This window comes from Parambassis ranga, chromosome 20, assembly GCF_900634625.1.
Source record: "Parambassis ranga chromosome 20, fParRan2.1, whole genome shotgun sequence".
NCBI classification, from domain to species: Eukaryota; Metazoa; Chordata; class Actinopteri; family Ambassidae; genus Parambassis; species Parambassis ranga.
The window spans coordinates 19045352-19066196 of NC_041040.1; the positions used below are offsets into that span (position 1 = coordinate 19045352).

The 20845-nt window shown below is 41.8% G+C and overlaps 1 protein-coding gene across 1 annotated transcript; it reads right to left on the minus strand.

The window, feature by feature from the left end:
- Positions 1 to 443: 443 nt before the first annotated feature.
- phex (phosphate regulating endopeptidase homolog, X-linked) lies at positions 444 to 18397 on the minus strand. Its single transcript, XM_028433486.1, has 22 exons — positions 18052 to 18397; positions 15471 to 15527; positions 15222 to 15383; positions 14394 to 14477; positions 13900 to 14126; positions 12541 to 12609; positions 11699 to 11815; positions 11440 to 11523; positions 11213 to 11355; positions 10169 to 10262; positions 9933 to 10061; positions 9716 to 9817; positions 4424 to 4501; positions 4197 to 4300; positions 4052 to 4110; positions 3887 to 3941; positions 2885 to 2952; positions 2669 to 2799; positions 2533 to 2598; positions 2334 to 2438; positions 1029 to 1105; positions 444 to 957 (listed from the first exon to the last, which is right to left on the minus strand). The coding sequence occupies exons 1-22, from the start codon at positions 18173 to 18175 to the stop codon at positions 855 to 857; spliced, it is 2238 nt and encodes a 745-aa protein (XP_028289287.1). The 5' UTR covers positions 18176 to 18397; the 3' UTR covers positions 444 to 854.
- Positions 18398 to 20845: the final 2448 nt, after the last annotated feature.

The following is a 20845-nucleotide window of genomic DNA, read 5'->3' on the forward strand; positions in this document are numbered from 1 at the left end:
GCCGGACTGAGCGCAGACACTTGTTTGTTGAAAATAGGTCTGAACTTATCCAGCTTAAAGGCTATCTAGATTCCATCCTACTCTAGCTGGATTGACTTTCTCCAGTGTGTACGGGGTCATGTTGTCCTCCAAAACGCTAGGTGGAACCTTGTAAAATTCAGAGTCCATTCAGGCCACAGTAGGACCACGTGCGCACATGCATTTTTTTTCCTGTGTTCATTCTTTGTATTTTTTTTCGGTTCAAAAAGCAGTTTATTCCTTTGTAGCAATGTAGAAAATAAACTCTGGGCAAAGCTGTCCTAGTTCAACCTATCAGTACAGGTTTTCGTCCCCGCATACACACATTGAAACACAAATCTACATTCCCAATATTAAGGAGTTTAAAAATATATCAGCAGGTTGATATCACTTTACATTTTTAAAACATGGAAGAAGAAAAGAGAAGGCTTTAACTAATATTTAACTCAATATTAAGATGAAACTGATCTTTGGTTTACAGTGCTCATAATCAGCTGTGCTAACATGTATATGCAGAGGTTAGCCTAGCATAGCATAACATCAGAAGTATTCCTGGTGAGTAATAAAAAAGTCATTGCACATTTACAGTGATGCAAACTGTTAACATCTTACATGTACTGTACACACAGGTGGGTTGTAAACAGGTCACAAATAACCCTTTCACCTCTGGTCCTTTAGAGATAATTTATGCAGCAACATGGGTTTCTCACTCTTACCTGAAGGTGTCTGTATGTTTGGGTTTGTCTGTTTCAGAGGTAATAATAAACTGCTAAAAGTCCAACTGCCTGTTTTTGTTGTTGTTGTTTTTAGGTTCTGGGCTCAGCTGGGGTCAAAGGTCACCACACCCTGCAGGACTTTGCTCCTCGATTCATGACTGATGACTCCGGACAGCTGAACGCTTTCCGAAACTCCTCGTAGTTGCTCATTGCTCCGATAACTCTGAAGGGGAACCGTAATGAGAAAGGTCAGGTAAAAAAAAAAAAAGTGTGTGTGTTTGGATGAGTGCCCACCTGTACTTGGGTGGACTGTGAGCTCCACTCTGGATCTGCTCCCTGGCTGCCTCTGGTCTGTAGCTGTTACATCTCACCTGCATAGAACAAATATTATAATTCTCTTTACTAATATGCTGTAGATATTGCAAACCGTGGACACACAAAAGTAAATAAACAAGACATTTAACCCTACACAACTGGTGTATTAGCTTGTTATAAAGCATTGTATTACACACCCAAAGCCATCAACCACTGCCTCCTCCATGTTAGTCCATAGGACAAGGAGACTTTGCTTTGTGTGCTTGGAAATAGATATCAAAATGACATCTATTTCCAAGATGGCGTTTTGCAAGTTTTTGGCATCATCTTTGTACAATGGGCACAGGTGGAACCACATCATCCATCCTTATACAGAGTCTACAGTCTCAGCCTATATTACCTAACCCTCCTCAAACGGAGCTGTCGTCACCAGCGACAGAAATTGACATGCGCTGTTCAAACTACCGTAGCTCTGGTTATGTTCGCACTAAAAAATCTCAACAGATTCTGAAAGCTGAGAAATGGCATTACATTCATTACTGTAATGACCAAATTGCCTGTGTGTCAGGGGCAGGAGTTTTGTGGAGTGTAGGAGAGTTGATGTAAAATAGTTTTAGTTACATTTTTCTTTTCTTTCTTTCTAATTTTAATCTCTTGTCTTGCTGCTGTAAATTTATGGTTGTTCATAAAGAGAAATTTGATGAAAATAATTAAATTATTACACACTGATCTGAGCATTTATAACATAATAGCAAATATGTGCCAGCTTTTGAAAGTTACATTTCATCTGTCAAGAAAAACAGGTAAAATGTTTTTCCAACAGAATGATTAAAAAAAAAAAGAAAGAAGGTGAACTGTTATAATTATAGTAGTGAAACGGTTAACTGTATTCTTATTGGCTACTTTCTTAGTATTTGGCAATCACATCCATGCCCCTTCCATGTTTGAGACCACAATATGCTACAGAGGCCTGAGATGCTAATAAAAACACCTGCTAAAAACATGAGATTTGTCTATGCTAGTGGATTATTTTAGCTCTCCTAGCTCCTAGCTACCAGTTAATGCTACGCTATGTGTTAGAAAGCCATGGTAGTTAGCTAAAGCGCTGACAATAGTCCATTCGCTAGTAAACCAAGTCAAAAGCCATTAAAACACATCATGTCATAAAAGTGCATTTCCACCGTTTTGAGTCATTGTAGAGCAATGATAAGCTTAGAGGGATTCATCCTCTTGGGACTATGATAAAATGCTTCTAGTTTCTTCTAAATAAAAGTGTTTCCTCACATGTGCGTAGCTCAGAAAGAACAGCTGGTTGTTATTCAGACCGACTCCAGGAAGTAGAGGCTCCTCCACACCGCCTCTGCTCTCATCCACCCAGCGCCTGTATGCCTGCACAAACACAGAGGATGTTTACTTGACTTGACGTGATGTATAAATTGTCTCCAAGCACTTGTTCAGCAGTGACGGAGCGACACAACCGTACCCGGAACGCTTCTCTTATTCCTCCGTTGTCTGCTATGTTTTCTGCCAGAGTCCTCTTACCGCGCACCTGCACAACAAAACGCACATCTCAACATTTCATTGGACGGTTTTTGTGAGCAAGAGTCAGACCGTCTTACGTTTAGACCCGCTTCCTTCCAGTAGTAGTTATTATACTGGTCAATTATACACTGGCTCTCCTCATTGAATGCTGTTTCAGATGAGTTGCTCCACCACTGGTTGAGGTTGCCGTCTTTGTCGTACTTGCGCCCTGGTTGGAATAATAATAATAATAATAATTTAGTTAAAATTCTGTTAAAAATGTTCAATGTTGTTGTGACGCCATCATCTTTTACCATTATTGTCAAAGCCATGCGTCAACTCGTGTCCAACGATCACGCCGATGGCGCCGTAACTCAAAGACCTGGAAACAAAAAGAGCGAGGGTTAGCAGACCGCCAGAAATGCTAACAATGCTACTTTGGTCTGTAGACAACCTGTGCACATTATTAAAAACATCCATCCATCCATCCATTCATCCATCCATCACTCACCCATCCATCCTCCAGCCATCCACTCACCCATCCATCCATCCATCCATCCATCCATCCACTCACCCATCCATCCTCCATCCATCCATCCATCCATCACTCACCCATCCATCCTCCAGCCATCCACTCACCCATCCATCCTCCATCCATCCATCCATTCATCCACTCATTCATCCACTCACCCACCCATCCATCCATCCACTCACCCATCCATCCATCCATCCACCCACCCATCCACTCATTCATCCACTCACCCACCCATCCATCCATCCACTCACCCATCCATCCAGCCATCCATCTATCCATCCATCCACCCATCCATCCATCCAGCCACTCACCCATCCATCCAGCCATCCATCTATCCATCCATCCACCCACCCATCCATCCATCCACTCACCCATCCATCCAGCCATCCATCTATCCATCCATCCACCCATCCATCCATCCAGCCACTCATTCATCCATCCATCAATCCATCCCATCATCCATTCATCCATCCATCCACTCACCCATCCACCCATCCTCCAGCCATCCACTGACCCATCCATCCATCCATCCACTCACCCATCCATCCTCCATCCATCCACTCACCCATCTATCCATCCTCTAGCCATCCATCCATCCACTCATTCATCCACTCACCCATCCAACCATCCATCCATTTATTTATTTATTTAATTAATTTTGACTCAAATAACATTTCATTGATTGAAGCCATCATCACCATAATTGGCATAACAAAGGTTTATATATATCTGGGAGCTCCTGAGGATGGCATTTCTTTGGTCGGCGGTCCTTTCATCTCACCTTGGATACTCTCTTCCCCAGAAGAAAGGTTTTTGAAGCTCTCCAGCAGGAAATCCTAAATAAGAGAATCAAAATAGATTTTTTTTGGTTTGTTTGTTTGTGTTACTCATTTGTTTTTAACCTGCATGTCTGCCTAGGAGACCTTAAAAAAATACATGACTTAACTGATTTGGTTTGTGGACGAGCTGTAGAAGGCGTTCACAGTCGTTGGGTTTGTAAACCATCTGAAAGACGAACGCACAATGGTGCATTATTAAAAAAACAAAACAAAAGTTAAACACATAAAATAAATAAAGCAACGTGTTCTCACTCTGTACGTGGGACGCTCTTTCTTAGCCAGCTGAGATCGGATTGGGCGATGAACTTGAGCGTCTGCATCACGTTACCATAGTAATCCTTTTCACTAAACTGTAGCTGAAACACCAACAAATGCAAGTGCACATTGTTCAAAACTGACAAAGTGAGCTGCTGCACTGCTGTCAGTACTTTTTTGGAATAAATTAAGGTGGAACAAGCCTCAGCCCAGTGTTTACATACCTGCTTCAAATCTTCATTGAGGTAGGTGTCATTGAGAATGAACTCTGGGTAGCCGACCTTAGCCAGGACTGCATGAGCCTTGTAAGAGAGATAAAAATGGAAGATTAAGGGTGTTTTCACACTTGGTTTTCCTTTCAGCCCTCTAAACGAACTCAGATCGATGACTCCGCATTTTGTTGCGCATATGTGAATGCTCCAACCGTACCCAGACCCCTTTAAAATGAACCATACTGAGACCACCTCGGGATCGCCTAATCAGGGTCACCGGGTTCACTTTGCCTTTTTACACTGTATTATGACCTTCTTCGCTTGCTGTAGTGACTGTAGCCGTGGTAGAAACTCAGCGGTAGAGAAAACAAACATCCAACAGATGGCAGCAGCAGGTCGTGGCAATAAACAATAACTAGAAAAGCATTTCCTGAAGAAAATGCAAGTTTGATTGCCGCAGCTGAAGCATTGCTTTGAATGCTGATGTGAACGATTGCTCTGAATTGCTGGAGAATCTGCAATCTGAACTTAATTTGCTGAAACACAGTTAAGAATTTAGAAAGATGAAGCTCTTATCTGGAAAAGTAGAAAATGTTTTAATATTATGAAGATATGAAAGAGAAACAGCTGAAGACAAGAACAGTATGAAGTCACGACCTGAAAGAATAGCCTGTGAATATACCATATGAAAGGTCTGAGGGTGGAATAATACCATAAGACTATAAGAAGCTCAGGCTGTGTGATTTGAATGTGGAAAAGTAGTATACAGCTGAAGGATGATCAATATGACAGATATAATGCTTAAAGTCTGATAAAGACTACAAATATGGCTGCTTTGTATGCTTCTAGTGAGTCAGTCTGTCACCATGGTAACGGCCCTGCCTGCCTGCCTGCCTGCCTGCATCCATGGCAACCGGAATGTTTATCAGCTGCCCCTAACTGCAGCTCTCTTTCCCCCTCCTAATGCATTTCCTATGTAAAACCACCCTCCGAACAACGTCTCATATTCTCCAAACCGAAGACTTTAGACAAAAAATAAGAATACCGTCAGAATCCCAAGAAGTTGCTCTACAACTGGTACGATTTTTATGTCTGGGATGTCGAAGATGTGGAGATGGCGGCGAGTTAGAAAATATGGCAGCTCTGCTTCTCTGTTTTTGGTTTTACATTATGTCTTAATGGAGGAATGACCGGCACTCTCCCCGAACAGCTCGATCTACAGGCAAAACTGTTTGGTGTTGAGTTTTAAGACCGACACCAACAGAACCCAGACCATTTTTCCTTCGAACTGGTGGCCAAATTATCCCTGTCAGATAAAAGGTGCAGACGTGACAGCAGGATAGAAACGCAGAAACTGGTTTAATTTTTTTCCCTCCCGCACTCTGAGCGATGACTCACCCACTCTAGCTCCCAACATTCCACGCAATACACACTAATGTTAAACTCAGAAGAGACCTCAAAAACCACTTCATCTTTAATCCCCTATCATTTGAAGACGGAGCTGAACTTCCAAATTCTGAATACAACTTTTGAAGACCAAGACATTGGAAGTATTTTAAGCCTCGAATGGTTTCTCTAACTTAACATTTGTAGGAGCAGTAGCATTTTGCAAAATGCATGGTTTGAAGGGCTCTCCCATTGACTCCAATGTTAATTTGAGGGTGGAAAATGTTTAATATTTTTAATATTATAATATTTGTAATTATTATTGAAGGTTTCCGGGAATGTCCTGCATGAGCTGAATCTTTTGATGTTTGAATGGTTTGAATCGGCCCATGCATTCTGAAGATATGCTGAGCCAAAAAACGTACGGAAGAATAATAATAACTAGAAAAGCATTTCCTGAAGAAAATGCAAGTTTGATTGCCGCAGCTGAAGCATTGCTTTGAATGCTGATGTGAACGATTGCTCTGAATTGCTGGAGAAACTGCAATCTGAACTTAATTTGCTGAAACACAGTTAAGAATTTAGAAAGATGAAGCTCTTATCTGGAAAAGTAGAAAATGTTTTAATATTATGAAGATATGAAAGAGAAACAGCTGAAGACAAGAACAGTATGAAGTCACGACCTGAAAGAATAGCCTGTGAATATACCATATGAAAGGTCTGAGGGTGGAATAATACCATAAGACTATAAGAAGCTCAGGCTGTGTGATTTGAATGTGGAAAAGTAGTATACAGCTGAAGGATGATCAATGTGACAGATATAATGCTTAAAGTCTGATAAAGACTACAAATATGGCTGCTTTGTATGCTTCTAGTGAGTCAGTCTGTCACCATGGTAACGGCCCTGCCTGCCTGCCTGCCTGCCTGCATCCATGGCAACCGGAATGTTTATGAGCTGCCCCTAACTGCAGCTCTCTTTCCCCCTCCTAATGCATTTCCTATGTAAAACCACCCTCCGAACAACGTCTCATATTCTCCAAACCGAAGACTTTAGACAAAAAATAAGAACACCGTCAGAATCCCAAGAAGTTGCTCTACAACTGGTACGATTTTTATGTCTGGGATGTCGAAGATGTGGAGATGGCGGCGAGTTAGAAAATATGGCAGCTCTGCTTCTCTGTTTTTGGTTTTACATTATGTCTTAATGGAGGAATGACCGGCACTCTCCCCGAACAGCTCGATCTACAGGCAAAACTGTTTGGTGTTGAGTTTTAAGACCGACACCAACAGAACCCAGACCATTTTTCCTTCGAACTGGTGGCCAAATTATCCCTGTCAGACAAAAGGTGCAGACGTGACAGCAGGATAGAAACGCAGAAACTGGTTTAATTTTTTTCCCTCCCGCACTCTGAGCGATGACTCACCCACTCTAGCTCCCAACATTCCACGCAATACACACTAATGTTAAACTCAGAAGAGACCTCAAAAACCACTTCATCTTGAATCCCCTATCATTTGAAGACGGAGCTGAACTTCCAAATTCTGAATACAACTTTTGAAGACCAAGACGTTGGAAGTATTTTAAGCCTCGAATGGTTTCTCTAACTTAATATTTGTAGGAGCAGTAGCATTTTGCAAAATGCATGGTTTGAAGGGCTCTCCCATTGACTCCAATGTTAATTTGAGGGTGGAAAATGTTAAATATTTTTAATATTATAATATTTGTAATTATTATTGAAGGTTTCCGGGAATGTCCTTAATGAGCTGAATCTTTTGATGTTTGAATGGTTTGAATCGGCCCATGCATTCTGAAGATATGCTGAGCCAAAAAACGTACGGAAGAATAATAATAAGAACTAGAAAAGCATTTCCTGAAGAAAATGCAAGTTTGATTGCCGCAGCTGAAGCATTGCTTTGAACGCTGATGTGAACGATTGCTCTGAATTGCTGGAGAATCTGCAATCTGAACTTAATTTGCTGAAACACAGTTAAGAATTTAGAAAGATGAAGCTCTTATCTGGAAAAGTAGAAAATGTTTTAATATTATGAAGATATGAAAGAGAAACAGCTGAAGACAAGAACAGTATGAAGTCACGACCTTAAAGAATAGCCTGTGAATATACCATATGAAAGGTCTGAGGGTGGAATAATACCATAAGACTATAAGAAGCTCAGGCTGTGTGATTTGAATGTGGAAAAGTAGTATACAGCTGAAGGATGATCAATATGACAGATATAATGCTTAAAGTCTGATAAAGACTACAAATATGGCCGCTTTGTATGCTTCTAGTGTGTCAGCATGTCACCATGGTAACGGCCCTGCCTGCCTGCCTGCCTGCCTGCCTGCCTGCATCCATGGCAACCGGAATGTTTATCAGCTGCCCCTAACTGCAGCTCTCTTTCCCCCTCCTAATGCATTTCCTATGTAAAACCACCCTCCGAACAACGTCTCATATTCTCCAAACCGAAGAATTTAGACAAAAAATAAGAACACCGTCAGAATCCCAAGAAGTTGCTCTACAACTGGTACGATTTTTATGTCTGGGATGTAGAAGATGTGGAGATGGCGGCGAGTTAGAAAATATGGCAGCTCTGCTTCTCTGTTTTTGGTTTTACATTATGTCTTAATGGAGGAATGACCGGCACTCTCCCCAAACAGCTCGATCTACAGGCAAAACTGTTTGGTGTTGAGTTTTAAGACCGACACCAACAGAACCCAGACCATTTTTCCTTCGAACTGGTGGCCAAATTATCCCTGTCAGACAAAAGGTGCAGACGTGACAGCAGGATAGAAACGCAGAAACTGGTTTAATTTTTTTCCCTCCCGCACTCTGAGCGATGACTCACCCACTCTAGCTCCCAACATTCCACGCAATACACACTAATGTTAAACTCAGAAGAGACCTCAAAAACCACTTCATCTTTAATCCCCTATCATTTGAAGACGGAGCTGAACTTCCAAATTCTGAATACAACTTTTGAAGACCAAGACGTTGGAAGTATTTTAAGCCTCGAATGGTTTCTCTAACTTAATATTTGTAGGAGCAGTAGCATTTTGCAAAATGCATGGTTTGAAGGGCTCTCCCATTGACTCCAATGTTAATTTGAGGGTGGAAAATGTTTAATATTTTTAATATTATAATATTTGTAATTATTATTGAAGGTTTCCGGGAATGTCCTGCATGAGCTGAATCTTTTGATGTTTGAATGGTTTGAATCGGCCCATGCATTCTGAAGATATGCTGAGCCAAAAAACGTACGGAAGAATAATAATAATAATAATAATAATAATAATAATAAAGACGTAGAAGAACAAGAGTTTGATTGCCTAGCAACGGCAATCAAACTAATAATAAAGACGTAGAATAACAATAGTTTGATTGCTTTGCAGCAATCAAACTAATAATAATAAAGACGTAGAAGAACAAGAGTTTGATTGCCATGGCAATCAAACTAATTATATGAAATATAGTAATTATTATAAATTAGTAATTATAATCATATAAATTATAAACAGTTTACCTTCATAAACAAGTCATTTAGACACCCAATAAACAATAATCTTGGCAATAAATAATGTGGAAACAGCTCTGTTCTCCATATGTGCACTAATTTAACCAGAAAACACAGGAGGGCCAGCAGAGCAGCAGACATTTTGCTTCAAGTGAAAACTACCCAGAATTCAGTGCAGTGGGGGTCTGAGAACTCTAGAGGACCTGGTGTGAACAGAAAGAGGACTGAGGCCCCAACAAAACTGAACTGGAGCAGAAAGAGAAGCCAGCTTCTTTGTAATGAACTCACAGTGTGAACACAGTTGGTCCACTTTTTGATTCACTTAAAGAGGACTGAGTTTGGGACCTGGTGTGAAAACACCCTAAAATGTGACTGTCAGTGACCAGTGAAGAGGCCCGTCCTTGCCTTTTCTACGGCTCTCCTCTTCGTCAGTTCGTCCATCCATTCGTTCTCCTTCTCCAGCATGTCGATGAAGGCCCAGCGGATGCCCTCGATCAGCTCCTCCATCTGGAAGAACAAGTGAGGAACATGTTCACAGCACTACCTGTGTGGAAATGAAGCTCTCACTGCATACATAGAGATGTCAGGAACACAGCATCTTGTTGTAAACGTAAACACACACCATGTGCTTCTTGTCCTCCTGGAAGTGAGTATTGACAAAAAGGCGGCCGGTGGCGTAAACAAGGGAGTTCTCCACATAGTTAACACACTTGTCCCAACGTGGGGTCAGGGATGTGGTTCCTGTGGTTACCTAATGAGGGCACAAGAGAGAGATAGATGCGAGTTGGCCTCCCCTCCATTAAACACCAGATGCTACTTGCATGCTACTAGATTCTAGAAGACATCTTGTTTACCAACCCGAGCATAGTCCAGGTATCTGTACAGGAAGCGGCGGCTCAGGGTGGTGATCCTGGAAAAGACTGTCCTCCACTGGACATAGTTAGCCACCGTTCTGAAGGGAGGGAGACAGTAATAACATGTGAAGTCATTACAAACCAAGTCACAGTGTGTGTGTGTGTGTGTGTACATGATCTTTGTGAGGACCAGTTCGTAAAACAATAAAAAATAAGAACCTTTTGATTTTGAAGCTACGCCTTTGTTTTTTTTGTTTTATGAATTTATTTTTTAACCACAATTACCAGATATTATCTGGTCTCACCCTCTCAGATGTAAAGATTTAATTATTTTTGCTTAAAAAAACAAACAAACAAATATTGTTGCTATATTTGTAAGGGCACATCTAAACCCTGTCTCTGAACACTTGAACCTAACTCAAAGGAGCTCAGAGTAAGAAATAAAATTCCAGGAGCTATATGTAAAAAACAATACATAATTTAAAAAAATAAATAAATAAATACAATTTAAAAAATGTAAAAAAACACAAATAAATAAATAAAAATAAAATAAAAACATTTAAAAAATAAAATAAAACAAAACATATTTAATCAAATGAGTCAATAAGAAAAACAAACAATGAATTAGGGATGAATGGCTGGATAAATATATAATTTAAGTAAATTAAATAAATAAATATACATGCATGCACAATCCTAACCATCTCTCCAAAAGTGTATACAAAAAAGCACCACACATTTAATTTTAAAAAATAATACTACGAAAAAATACACCACCACCTATTACAGTCTGCCACTGGTGGATGTGCATAATGTGTTTTTATGGCTATACCGCACCACTGTAAAGAGTTTTCCTTAAATTGAACAATACTTTTCTTAATTTAAGATATTACAACACTAGGTAAAATTACAATGTGATTTATTTTGCTATTATACTCTATAATTAGGAATTTTCTGCACTCTGTACCTGGGTCCCTAAAATAACTGTACATCTACATAACCCAGCCCCCCCATCCCCCCCCCCCCAATGACACACACAAGTGTGTACCTTGGATCCGTGGCATTGATGAGCTTGATGAGTTTCTTAAAGTACTGTGGAGCTCTGACAATGACAGGCTCAGAGGAGGAGATGGACCGAACCGGGTCGCTTTTAGACTCCACCACAGATTTGACAAAACCCAGCCAGTCGAACTAGAGAGACAAGAAAGAGAGAGAAGAGGAAGTGTAACTAACACTTCAGAGTCAGAAGGAGCCTGACCATGGATGTGTACCTACCTGCGGTATGGATCGCTGCAGCTCGGACAGTGTGTGTTTGTTGTACATGTTGTTGCTGGTGCGGTTCTCGTAGGGAATTAGGATCTGCAGACATGGTGAACAATATAATCAAGCATTTGTACATAAAGGGATAAATCCTCTCATTTTAGAGCTGAGTTTTTTTAATGAGCTTTCTGAGCCCTTGGAGGCCTGTTAAATTATTTCCATACATTAAGCAGTAGCTACTGGATTTATATTTATCTGACGTGACGTTCCTTACATGAGCCACTTCGCTCTCGAAGGCGAGAGCCTTTTCCATCTGGGTCAGCGCCGCTTTCTCTGGGGCGCCCAGCATGACGGCCACGTCCACCATTAGACTGAGCAAGGCTGCACGATACTGAGAGAGAGAGAGAGACAAAGCTCCTTCATTCTTCTGTAGCTGTAAGCTAACAGACGTCATGACGCATCAATCACAATGTGACATCGTTTTATTATTATAATATGTTTGAAGGGACTGATACATTCATACTTTGTGGATACATATCTGTACCACCCTTTGATAAGGACTAGTTGGTTGGCTAGGTATTTATGAATGAATGATCTCACAGTGGAATCAGTGCATGTGAGGTGACAAAATCATCCACCCTAGCCATAGTTGGTTATTGTTTGAAATTGTACTGTCATGAACTTTAACATTTGAGCTCTCGGAGTCCCTCTGAGCATTGCACGATCTTGACCTTGGCGTGAATTTCCTGGGAAGTCCACTCCTGGGAAGATCAGCTGCCAATCCTCCCAGCAGTTGAATAATCCCTGGAGTTGAATAATCCCAGTTGTGAATACTTTTTTTTTGTCCTTTTCAGATACATGGGAAGAAACAACACCATTGCCCATGTGTTTCCTCATTGCAGTCCTGTTAACACACCTAACACGTGCTGATGATCAATTAATCAAGAGCGATTTGATTAGCAGCACCCGGCTGCAACCTATCCTCTCAGTTCCGATGGAAGCAGACTCTAGTTCTGTACTATTTCCGGAGGCTTAACGTCTTTATTTCAGTCACACAGGAAGGTAAGGAGTGTTCTTCAGAGATGACAGGTAGAAAAGATGAAGCAGCAAACTCACCGCCTCAGCAGAGGAAGTGTTGGTGGTGTAGTCCTCCCTGGAGGGCAGAGACAGGGACGCCTGATCGAGCTACATTAAGACAAAGAGCACAGAGCAGGTTAGAATCTGCTGCTTCTCAGGCCTCAGTAAAAGCTGGAAAAATATGTCAAATAGCACTGTACAAGATATGCAAGATATGTAAGCTAAGGTACTCATTTTAATTTAGGTGATTTTACTGTCATTTTCAACCTCACAGTACACACACAACAATAATTCCATTGAAATGCTGGTAATATAACAACCAGGACCCCGTCGACCAGTTTACATCATAGACTGTATATGACAAAAGAAGATGAAGCTCTGCCAAAAATATGCATGGCCGATACATCTCAACCTCTGCACAGGCTGGAGCCACGTCATCCATCTTTATATACAGTGTATGATCAGACAGGACAACATGTCATTTGATGAACATCAGTTTTTGGCAGCAGTCTATTTGATGTCGAGTCCAAACAGGGTGCAGCAGGGGTGATGTATTTTGCAGATGGATGTTAGCATATCATGGGTTCACTATGTAAAGTAAATAGCTAATGCTAATGCTAAATAAACATCAACATGATCATGTGACTACAACCTCATCACTACCAGCACTCTTAGACCCTGCTCAGACTTGTGTAACCAATCCCGGCATTGGTTGGGAATTGGGATTAGGCCGGATGTATTTGAATTTTCTCAACCTGAACAGCGCAAATCCGGTTAAAGCCGGATTGGTTTCAATCTGGCTGGATAGTTTATTTTTGACATGGTTAAAAAGGAATCAACTGTGTTCTGGACCACCAAGTATGAACAAAAGAATGAACAAAACGAAAGAAACCGCATGATGCATGCGCGCACCCTGTCCTACTCTGGTATTGAAGGATAGCAAACACTGGATTACAACACTGGATAAGATAATTCTGGGTTTAATAAAGTATTTCTGATTCTGATTATGATTGAGCAGGATTGAGCGTGGAAGCATGTGTGATATATAGCCAGCTCTAAACATATTCAGCTTAAAAGCATCTGGATTCGATCCCACTCTAGCTGGATTGACTTTCCCCCAATCTGAACAGAGTATTACTGCTTCTACCTTACAGACATTTTATTAACTTGTCATAGTTTTCAGTCCCATTTAGCCACTTGTTAGCAAGTGAAAAGATTGTAGTATATATATGTTGTTGGCTTGTGTTAACCACGTGTCCGTACAAAAAGCACCTCCTAATCTCACTTATTTAAACATATGTTTTTTGTTTAATCCATACATAAATATGTGCGCTGGTCTCACTTTAGAAACCCCTTCAATATCCTAAAAACATGAACAGTGATCTGAAAGACTCTGACCTTGATGATGTAGTGCGAGGAGTTCCTGTCGTCAGGGGAAACGTACAGGCGAATCAGGACGCTCTTACTGTGCTGGTTTCTTATCTCTGCCAGTGTCTTCAGGAGGCTCCATTGACTCTCTGACCACTGATAAGACCCACCAAGCCCATCCCCCACAACGGGCCACCGAAACTCGGGCTGTCTGAGCGTCTTCAGCATCGATTTGGCGTCCAGCTCCTCCAGTACAGCTTTGTTAAAAAAAATCATTTGTTAGTTTAGCAGTCATTTCTCTTTTTCTATCTCATGTGTCTGACTGCCTCTGACCCAGATCGGCCATGTGGATCGATAAAACCTCATCTCACAACATGTTATACCAACACCCTGTTTTTTTTTATGACTTCTGGTACGTTTGTGAGGACCGTTTTGATCATGTCAGTGACGGTGTGATGTAAGCACGGTCCCCACAAGTCCGCAGCACTAACATTAATGTGTGTGTGTGTATGTGTCAGACTTACTTTCATTCATGCAGGAGCGGTACAGGATCTTAGCTTTGGTCACAGCTTCCAGTTCGTCAGGATTCGAAGGAGCTTCCAGCAACTCTGCCAGAAAAAAGGCATTGTTACACACAGCTCACCAGTTTCAGCGACCACACACCGACTGTTTGTAGCAACAATTCCAAGGTCTCACAGAAACTCCATCCAACATGAGAAAACCATCAAATATGAAGGACTGCTAATGCCATTAGCCGGCTATTCTGGCAGTGCAGTGTCCAGAAATGTTTTGTTGTGAGACAGAAATAGTTCCCCTTTTGTCGTGACGACATGTCCTTAAATGGTAAATGGTCTGTACTACTATGGCATTTTTCCACCTACTCAGATACTCAAAGCGCTTCACACTTTACTTCACATTTACCCTTTTAGCACACACAGGCGCACACACATTCACACAATAGTGGTGTAAACACCAGGAGCAACTTAGGGTCAAGTGTCTTGCCAAAGGACACACTGGCTTGCAGCCAAGGCGGGGGATCGAACCACCAACCTTCCAGTTGGTGGACAACCACTCACCTCATCCACAGCCACCCTCTGCCTTATAAGGCAGGTATTCCTCACTTGTCACCAATTGGTATGGCCTTAAAAGTATACCTGAAGCCTGGAAAGATGGATTTGTTTGTCTGAATCTTGTGATAATCCCACTGCCTTGCAAGGCAATAGTGATGTTCTGTGCAACATCAATTCATAATTTGCGGAATTTGCAAGGCTCAACATGGACTTTCACATAACCGCCCATTTTTACCGTTCCCTTTAATGTCATGTTACGTGTCTTTGTAATGGCGAATGTACCTTTTAGCCGGATGTCGACATGCTGCCGCAGCCAGGGGTAGATGCCATACGAGGAAGAATCTTCAGGAATCGGGTTGTCCTTTAACCAACCTCCACACGAAAAGCTGTAGAAATCCTGACAGGGGTTTACGGACTGATCTATTTTACTAAGAATAGACCCGGCTACACAGAGAGACAAGAAAACAAGTTTCAATGGTCAAACTTTAAGCATCGTAACGATTGAGATGTTTTAATCCCGCTGCTGCTCACCTGCTTCGATGCATTCTGGGGTCAGGCAGAACTCATCCTGACTGGATTTTTGAGAGACTGAAAGAGAGAAGAGGTGAAGATGAAGACCATCTCAGCCACTTTGGTGTGTTTGTCAATAAAGGTTTGCTAGCATTGCTAATAATCATACGCATAGGCTGCGTCCTCCGAAGGATGCACAGACCCTGAATTGGGACACAGCTAATATATAAAGATGGATGATGATGATGATGATGATGATGTGGCTCTACCTTTGCCCATTGTAGAAAAGTGAGACCCAAAAATCTGGCATCTTAGAAACCGCACTTCAGTATCGAGCACAACCCTACCGCAATGTTCTTACACAGCTGGCTGCTGATTGCGACATTACTTAGAATAACTAATGAAATGTCCAAAAAGCTGCATTTTATTTTTTTTTATTTTTTTTTGGGGGGGGGGGTCCATGTCCATGTCCACCTTTAATATACACTCTATGCTCTATGCTCCTACAGCTCAGCCAAAGAATAGTGTGACTCCTCCTCAAGTGATGCAGGAAGAGGCTCGACTCACCTAATCACATTCTCAGAAACAAGCAGACCAGCCTAAGTAACAGGAAGTTTGGTGAAGTGTGGCCCCCTTCCTTCCACAGATTATGAGCAATGATAACTAGAAAAACTAATCCACAGTTTGTTCAACAAAGTGCAGCTGGAGCGTGCTCAGTAAACATCAGGAAAAGCAATGATTTCACTTCCTTATCTAATCCTGTGTCAGATTTTACTGACTCACACCTTGGCTGTCATTGCTTCACACAAACCCTGATACACACTGACACAGTGCAGCCACAGGTTCACCTGCACACACACTTCCAGAAAAGCCCGCCCCTCTGACCCTCCTGGCAGAAACCGCTGCGCTTTGTGTGCGGACAGATTTAGAAACCAAATCCCCCATCGTGAACGGATGAGCGGAGCGGCGCGGAGCTACAGACCGCAGCGGCCCCTCTGAGGCCTTGTTGTCTACTTAGTCTAACGTTGCTGCCACTTTTAGTAGAAATGGACACGCACTCACAATTTTAACCCTGCGTGACCCTGGAAGAAACTCACCAAACCTCCCCAACCAGATGTCACAAGATGTCTGAGGCTCCAGTGTCACCACTAATCTCATCCTCATGTTCATTACTGAGATACCGACTCAGGCCACAAACACACAGTTTGAAAAGTCTCTCGTCAAACTCATTTAAAAAAACAAAGTGTTAATAAATCAAAGCAACCACTCAGCATTCCTGTGTCAGGTCATTCGCATGGCTGGAGACTAGGAGCAGCGTTTCTGTCGCAGTGGGTGTGTGTAGCACAGAGGGCATAACATAATGACTTCAATGCCACCACAAGAATGTTAACTTCCCTCAATAACAACACAACAAAAAACAATGCTCACCCCACACCAGACCAGCACAAGGACCCCTCCCTGCCACCCTCACAACCACACTCCACAGGGCTGCTGTGTCCTCCAGACCAACCTTTCTCACTGGCATCCAACGAGCCTCACTTTATAAACACAAAATCTCACAACAAAAGAATTTAACCCCGTGTAGACGGACGTCCAGAATACTTCTCGTACCACTTCCAGTCTTAATGCAGCCGAGGTGTGGTGTAAGTATCCCACTTTGCAGTTGATGCATATTGTGCACATCCCAAGAGCATCTCCAGCTGTTTGTACATTTTTTAGGTTTACATTGCCAGACTATGCCAAATAATGCCTAATGTCTGCATCATGCACTGTCTGTGATACATTCAAATGCACATTCTCTGCTTAATGTAGGAGCTTGACGACTACCAAAACACTCATCTGTGTTATGTTATTATATAAACGAAAATATATTCAGGGTTAGGTCGGATATTTCATCCTCACTTTCTGTACAGGAGGCGGAGCCACGTCATCTATCCTTATTCACAATCTATGAGGAAGCCACTGTACACACCTGCTTTGTTCCATTACACCATTTGTTAATGGCTAACATTGGACATAATACATAACCATGGATTAACATTGCTAGCATTTGGCTAGCAAACAAGCATTACCTAAGCCAGAAGCTAGTAATTAGTCTGTTAGCGGGTCATTTAACGTTAGCTAGTGCTACATTCAAAGGCATAAATGGCACATTTAAACATTCATTTTTATATGATCAAGGACTAAAGATGGTATCTTTCTCTGACTAAGAGTTATCTAATACACACAATGTCACCTAAGTTCACACACACACACACACACACACACCGGGCCACACATTTCAACACCACACATTCCTTCCTGTTTTCTCTGAGTCCAGTTGGACTCCTTGCATTACAGGGAGTAGTAAAGAGCTCCTGCATGTGCGAGTGGGCGTGTATGAAATCTTACATGGACTAAAAATAGTTTGACACACAAGTTACCAGGCAGCTTCACAAAGATCGTTGCCCCCCACACCAGCATGCTCCTGTGTTATTCACAGTCTGCATGTACTATAATCTGAGGACAGCCAGCGCATACTGAGACATACATTGAATTCCTTGCAAATTATAATGTAGAAATGTAGGGGGGGAGGTGTGTGTGTGTGTGTGTGTGTACTTACCAAGTATGAGTGCAAGGAGCAGAGCGGCACAGAGACACACACACATGGCCAGGGCTATCTTATAGAAACGACTGCTGCTCCTCTCGGGTTTAACCCCGCCGCCACCTAAATGCTCCAGCTCCATGGTTTACAGTATCACACACACACACACACACACACACACACACACAAAAATAATACCAGTGGAGAAACAGCAATCAAATAGTAAAAAAAATGCAAAAATCCAAAAGTTATACAAACATCTCTAAACTAAAACACACACACTTGTCTCCTCATTCAACTAAATGAAGGTGGCTGTACTCTGTGTGTTGCTCTGTCTGCAGCTATGTGTTCATCTGCAGCTCCTCTAACTTCACCCTGGCTCTTCAAACTGTTCCTCCCTCCATCCCTCATCACTCCTCCCTCCCTCCCTCCTTTCCTCCCTCCCACCGTGAAGCCAGGGACCAGTCTTCCCAGTCAGATGAATGGAGGTCATTCCTTAAAAAAGTCCTTGTTAATGGCCTGAGCATAAATGTCAAATGCTAAGCTCCGAATAGATCAGACAGTCAGCGAACCAGAACAAAGTTACACACACGCACACTCTGCTGATTACAGTAGATTAATCTGATGATTATGTGATGATGTTCCCGCCTATGAAAACACATCGTGTTTTTACAGTTTCTGAGAAGGCCTTGAGGTGATGATGGTGATGGTGATGGTGATGATGATGATGGTGATGGTGATGGTGATGATGATGATGATGACAGCGATCCCCTCCCAGCTGTGGTAAGGACGCTTTCTGCACGTGCTCATTAAGTTTTGGGGGCGTTGGCCACAAAGTCCTTATATAGTCACAACTTCCTGTGCTAAGGAAAACACCCATTGATGAAGCACAGAAACACAGACCACCACGCTATTGTTCACAATTGTGACTTAACCATATCGTGCGTCCTGTTGTTGTTCCAGAGCCTGCTGTTGAGTTTTCATTGTTCCCGCTCCTGTTAGCCTCTATTTTGTATTTTTTTTTAGCACCATAGTTCAACATATCTAGACTAAGACTATGATTACAATAACTACTATGCAGTTTTAAAGCAGGGAGGCCTACGTAAACAGGAAGTGTCTGTAGCACTATAAGCTAGCATGTGCCCAAAACAGACGCACACAAACAGGTGGTGATTACCTGTGTAAACAGGAAGTCGGGGAGTCGTAGCATTTAGAGCGAGCAAATCCAAAAACAAAGCACACTGTTCAAAGGTTTGGGGCCAGTTCTACAGCTTCTGATCAGATAACAGTTCAGCTGTGCTAACATCATTTCACAGGAGTGTTCTAATCATCAATGAGCCTTTTTAACACGATTAGCTAACACAGTGTAGCATTAGAACACAGGAGTGATGGCTGCTGTAAAGGGCCTCTGTACCTTTGTATATATTCCATTAAAGATCAGCCTAACTAGAACAGTCATTTACCACATTAACAGTGTCTAGACTGTTTGTCTGATTACTTTAATGTTATCTTCATTGAAAAAAACATTTCAAAAAATAAAGACATTTCCAAGTGACAAGTGACCCCAAACCTTGGAAGGGTAGTGTATATATATTAGGAAATTAGATGGCTATGTAAACAGGAAGAAGATGTACAACCTCTGAAAAGAATGTATGTCCATTCAAAAAGCTAATTTAAAGCTAATCTATAGCAATCGACTGCTTTATTAATAGCCATATGGTTGCAGTGGATTATTATTATTAATTTGTCCAATTGTCTCGAGGTGGATTTAACAGAATGCCTGTTTATGTAAACAGGCATCATGGATAGGCTCAAACATATTTGTGGTTTCCAGAATATTCTATTTTTTTATTTAAATGGGGGAAGGGAAACATGGAAGGCTGTTAAATACATGCAGGATCCCTGGAGGATGTAAGGAAAGGCTGTTTATTTCCTCATAATTGTTCAAACACCAGCAACAGTAGCGACATAACACAGATCCTCTATGAAATGCCACGTCAAACTGTCAACTCACTGAAAACTAGCAGAACACATCCAGATCTGTCTCTGCTCTCTTACCAACCAATCGAAAACAGGGCGGGACTTGCAATATCAAGTTTTTAACAAACGTATGCCTTTAACCTGAAACAGGCTGCAGTTTACCCAGTGGACACCTGTGAGATATTCATCTATGAATGGAAGCAAATGGAGCTAAATGACTAAAATCTCACACATTATAGCATTTATGGCAGCTACAGACTGAAAGTATGTTTGGACTGAATCAAGAAAAATGTGCATAAGAGCACCTGATCCCCTCTTTAACGATACATTCCCAGTTTAACAGTCCACCATTTTAGGATTTTATGTTAAAACACAGGTTTAATGGCGTTCTTTGGTGTCAATTCATCATAAAAACAAGAAGAAGAAGGAGGAGGTGGGTGTGGGCCTGGTGTAAAAAAGTCTAATCATTTGTTGTTGCACACCCACGAGGCTGTTCTTTAGGGGTTTTAAGTGAAACTGTGTCAATGAAAACTATCGAAGGCCCTGTTGTGAAATGTATGATCCCCAGAGAATCACTTTCGATAATTCATCAGACTGCAAGGTTTCAGCTTGTGCAATACCTCGGATTAAATCAGAGCACGAAAGGTTGAAGTAAACAAAGGAAGCTGCAGCCTGAATTCTGGGGAACAGAACATGTCTCCTGTCTGGCCTCTCCCTCCTCTTCCTCTTGATCATACTCCCTACCAGATTTAGATTTGGAAGGAGAATATCAGCCTCATCTTAGCAGAAATGTACACACAGTGTAAAGTCTTCTTGTGCAACAGTCTGACCC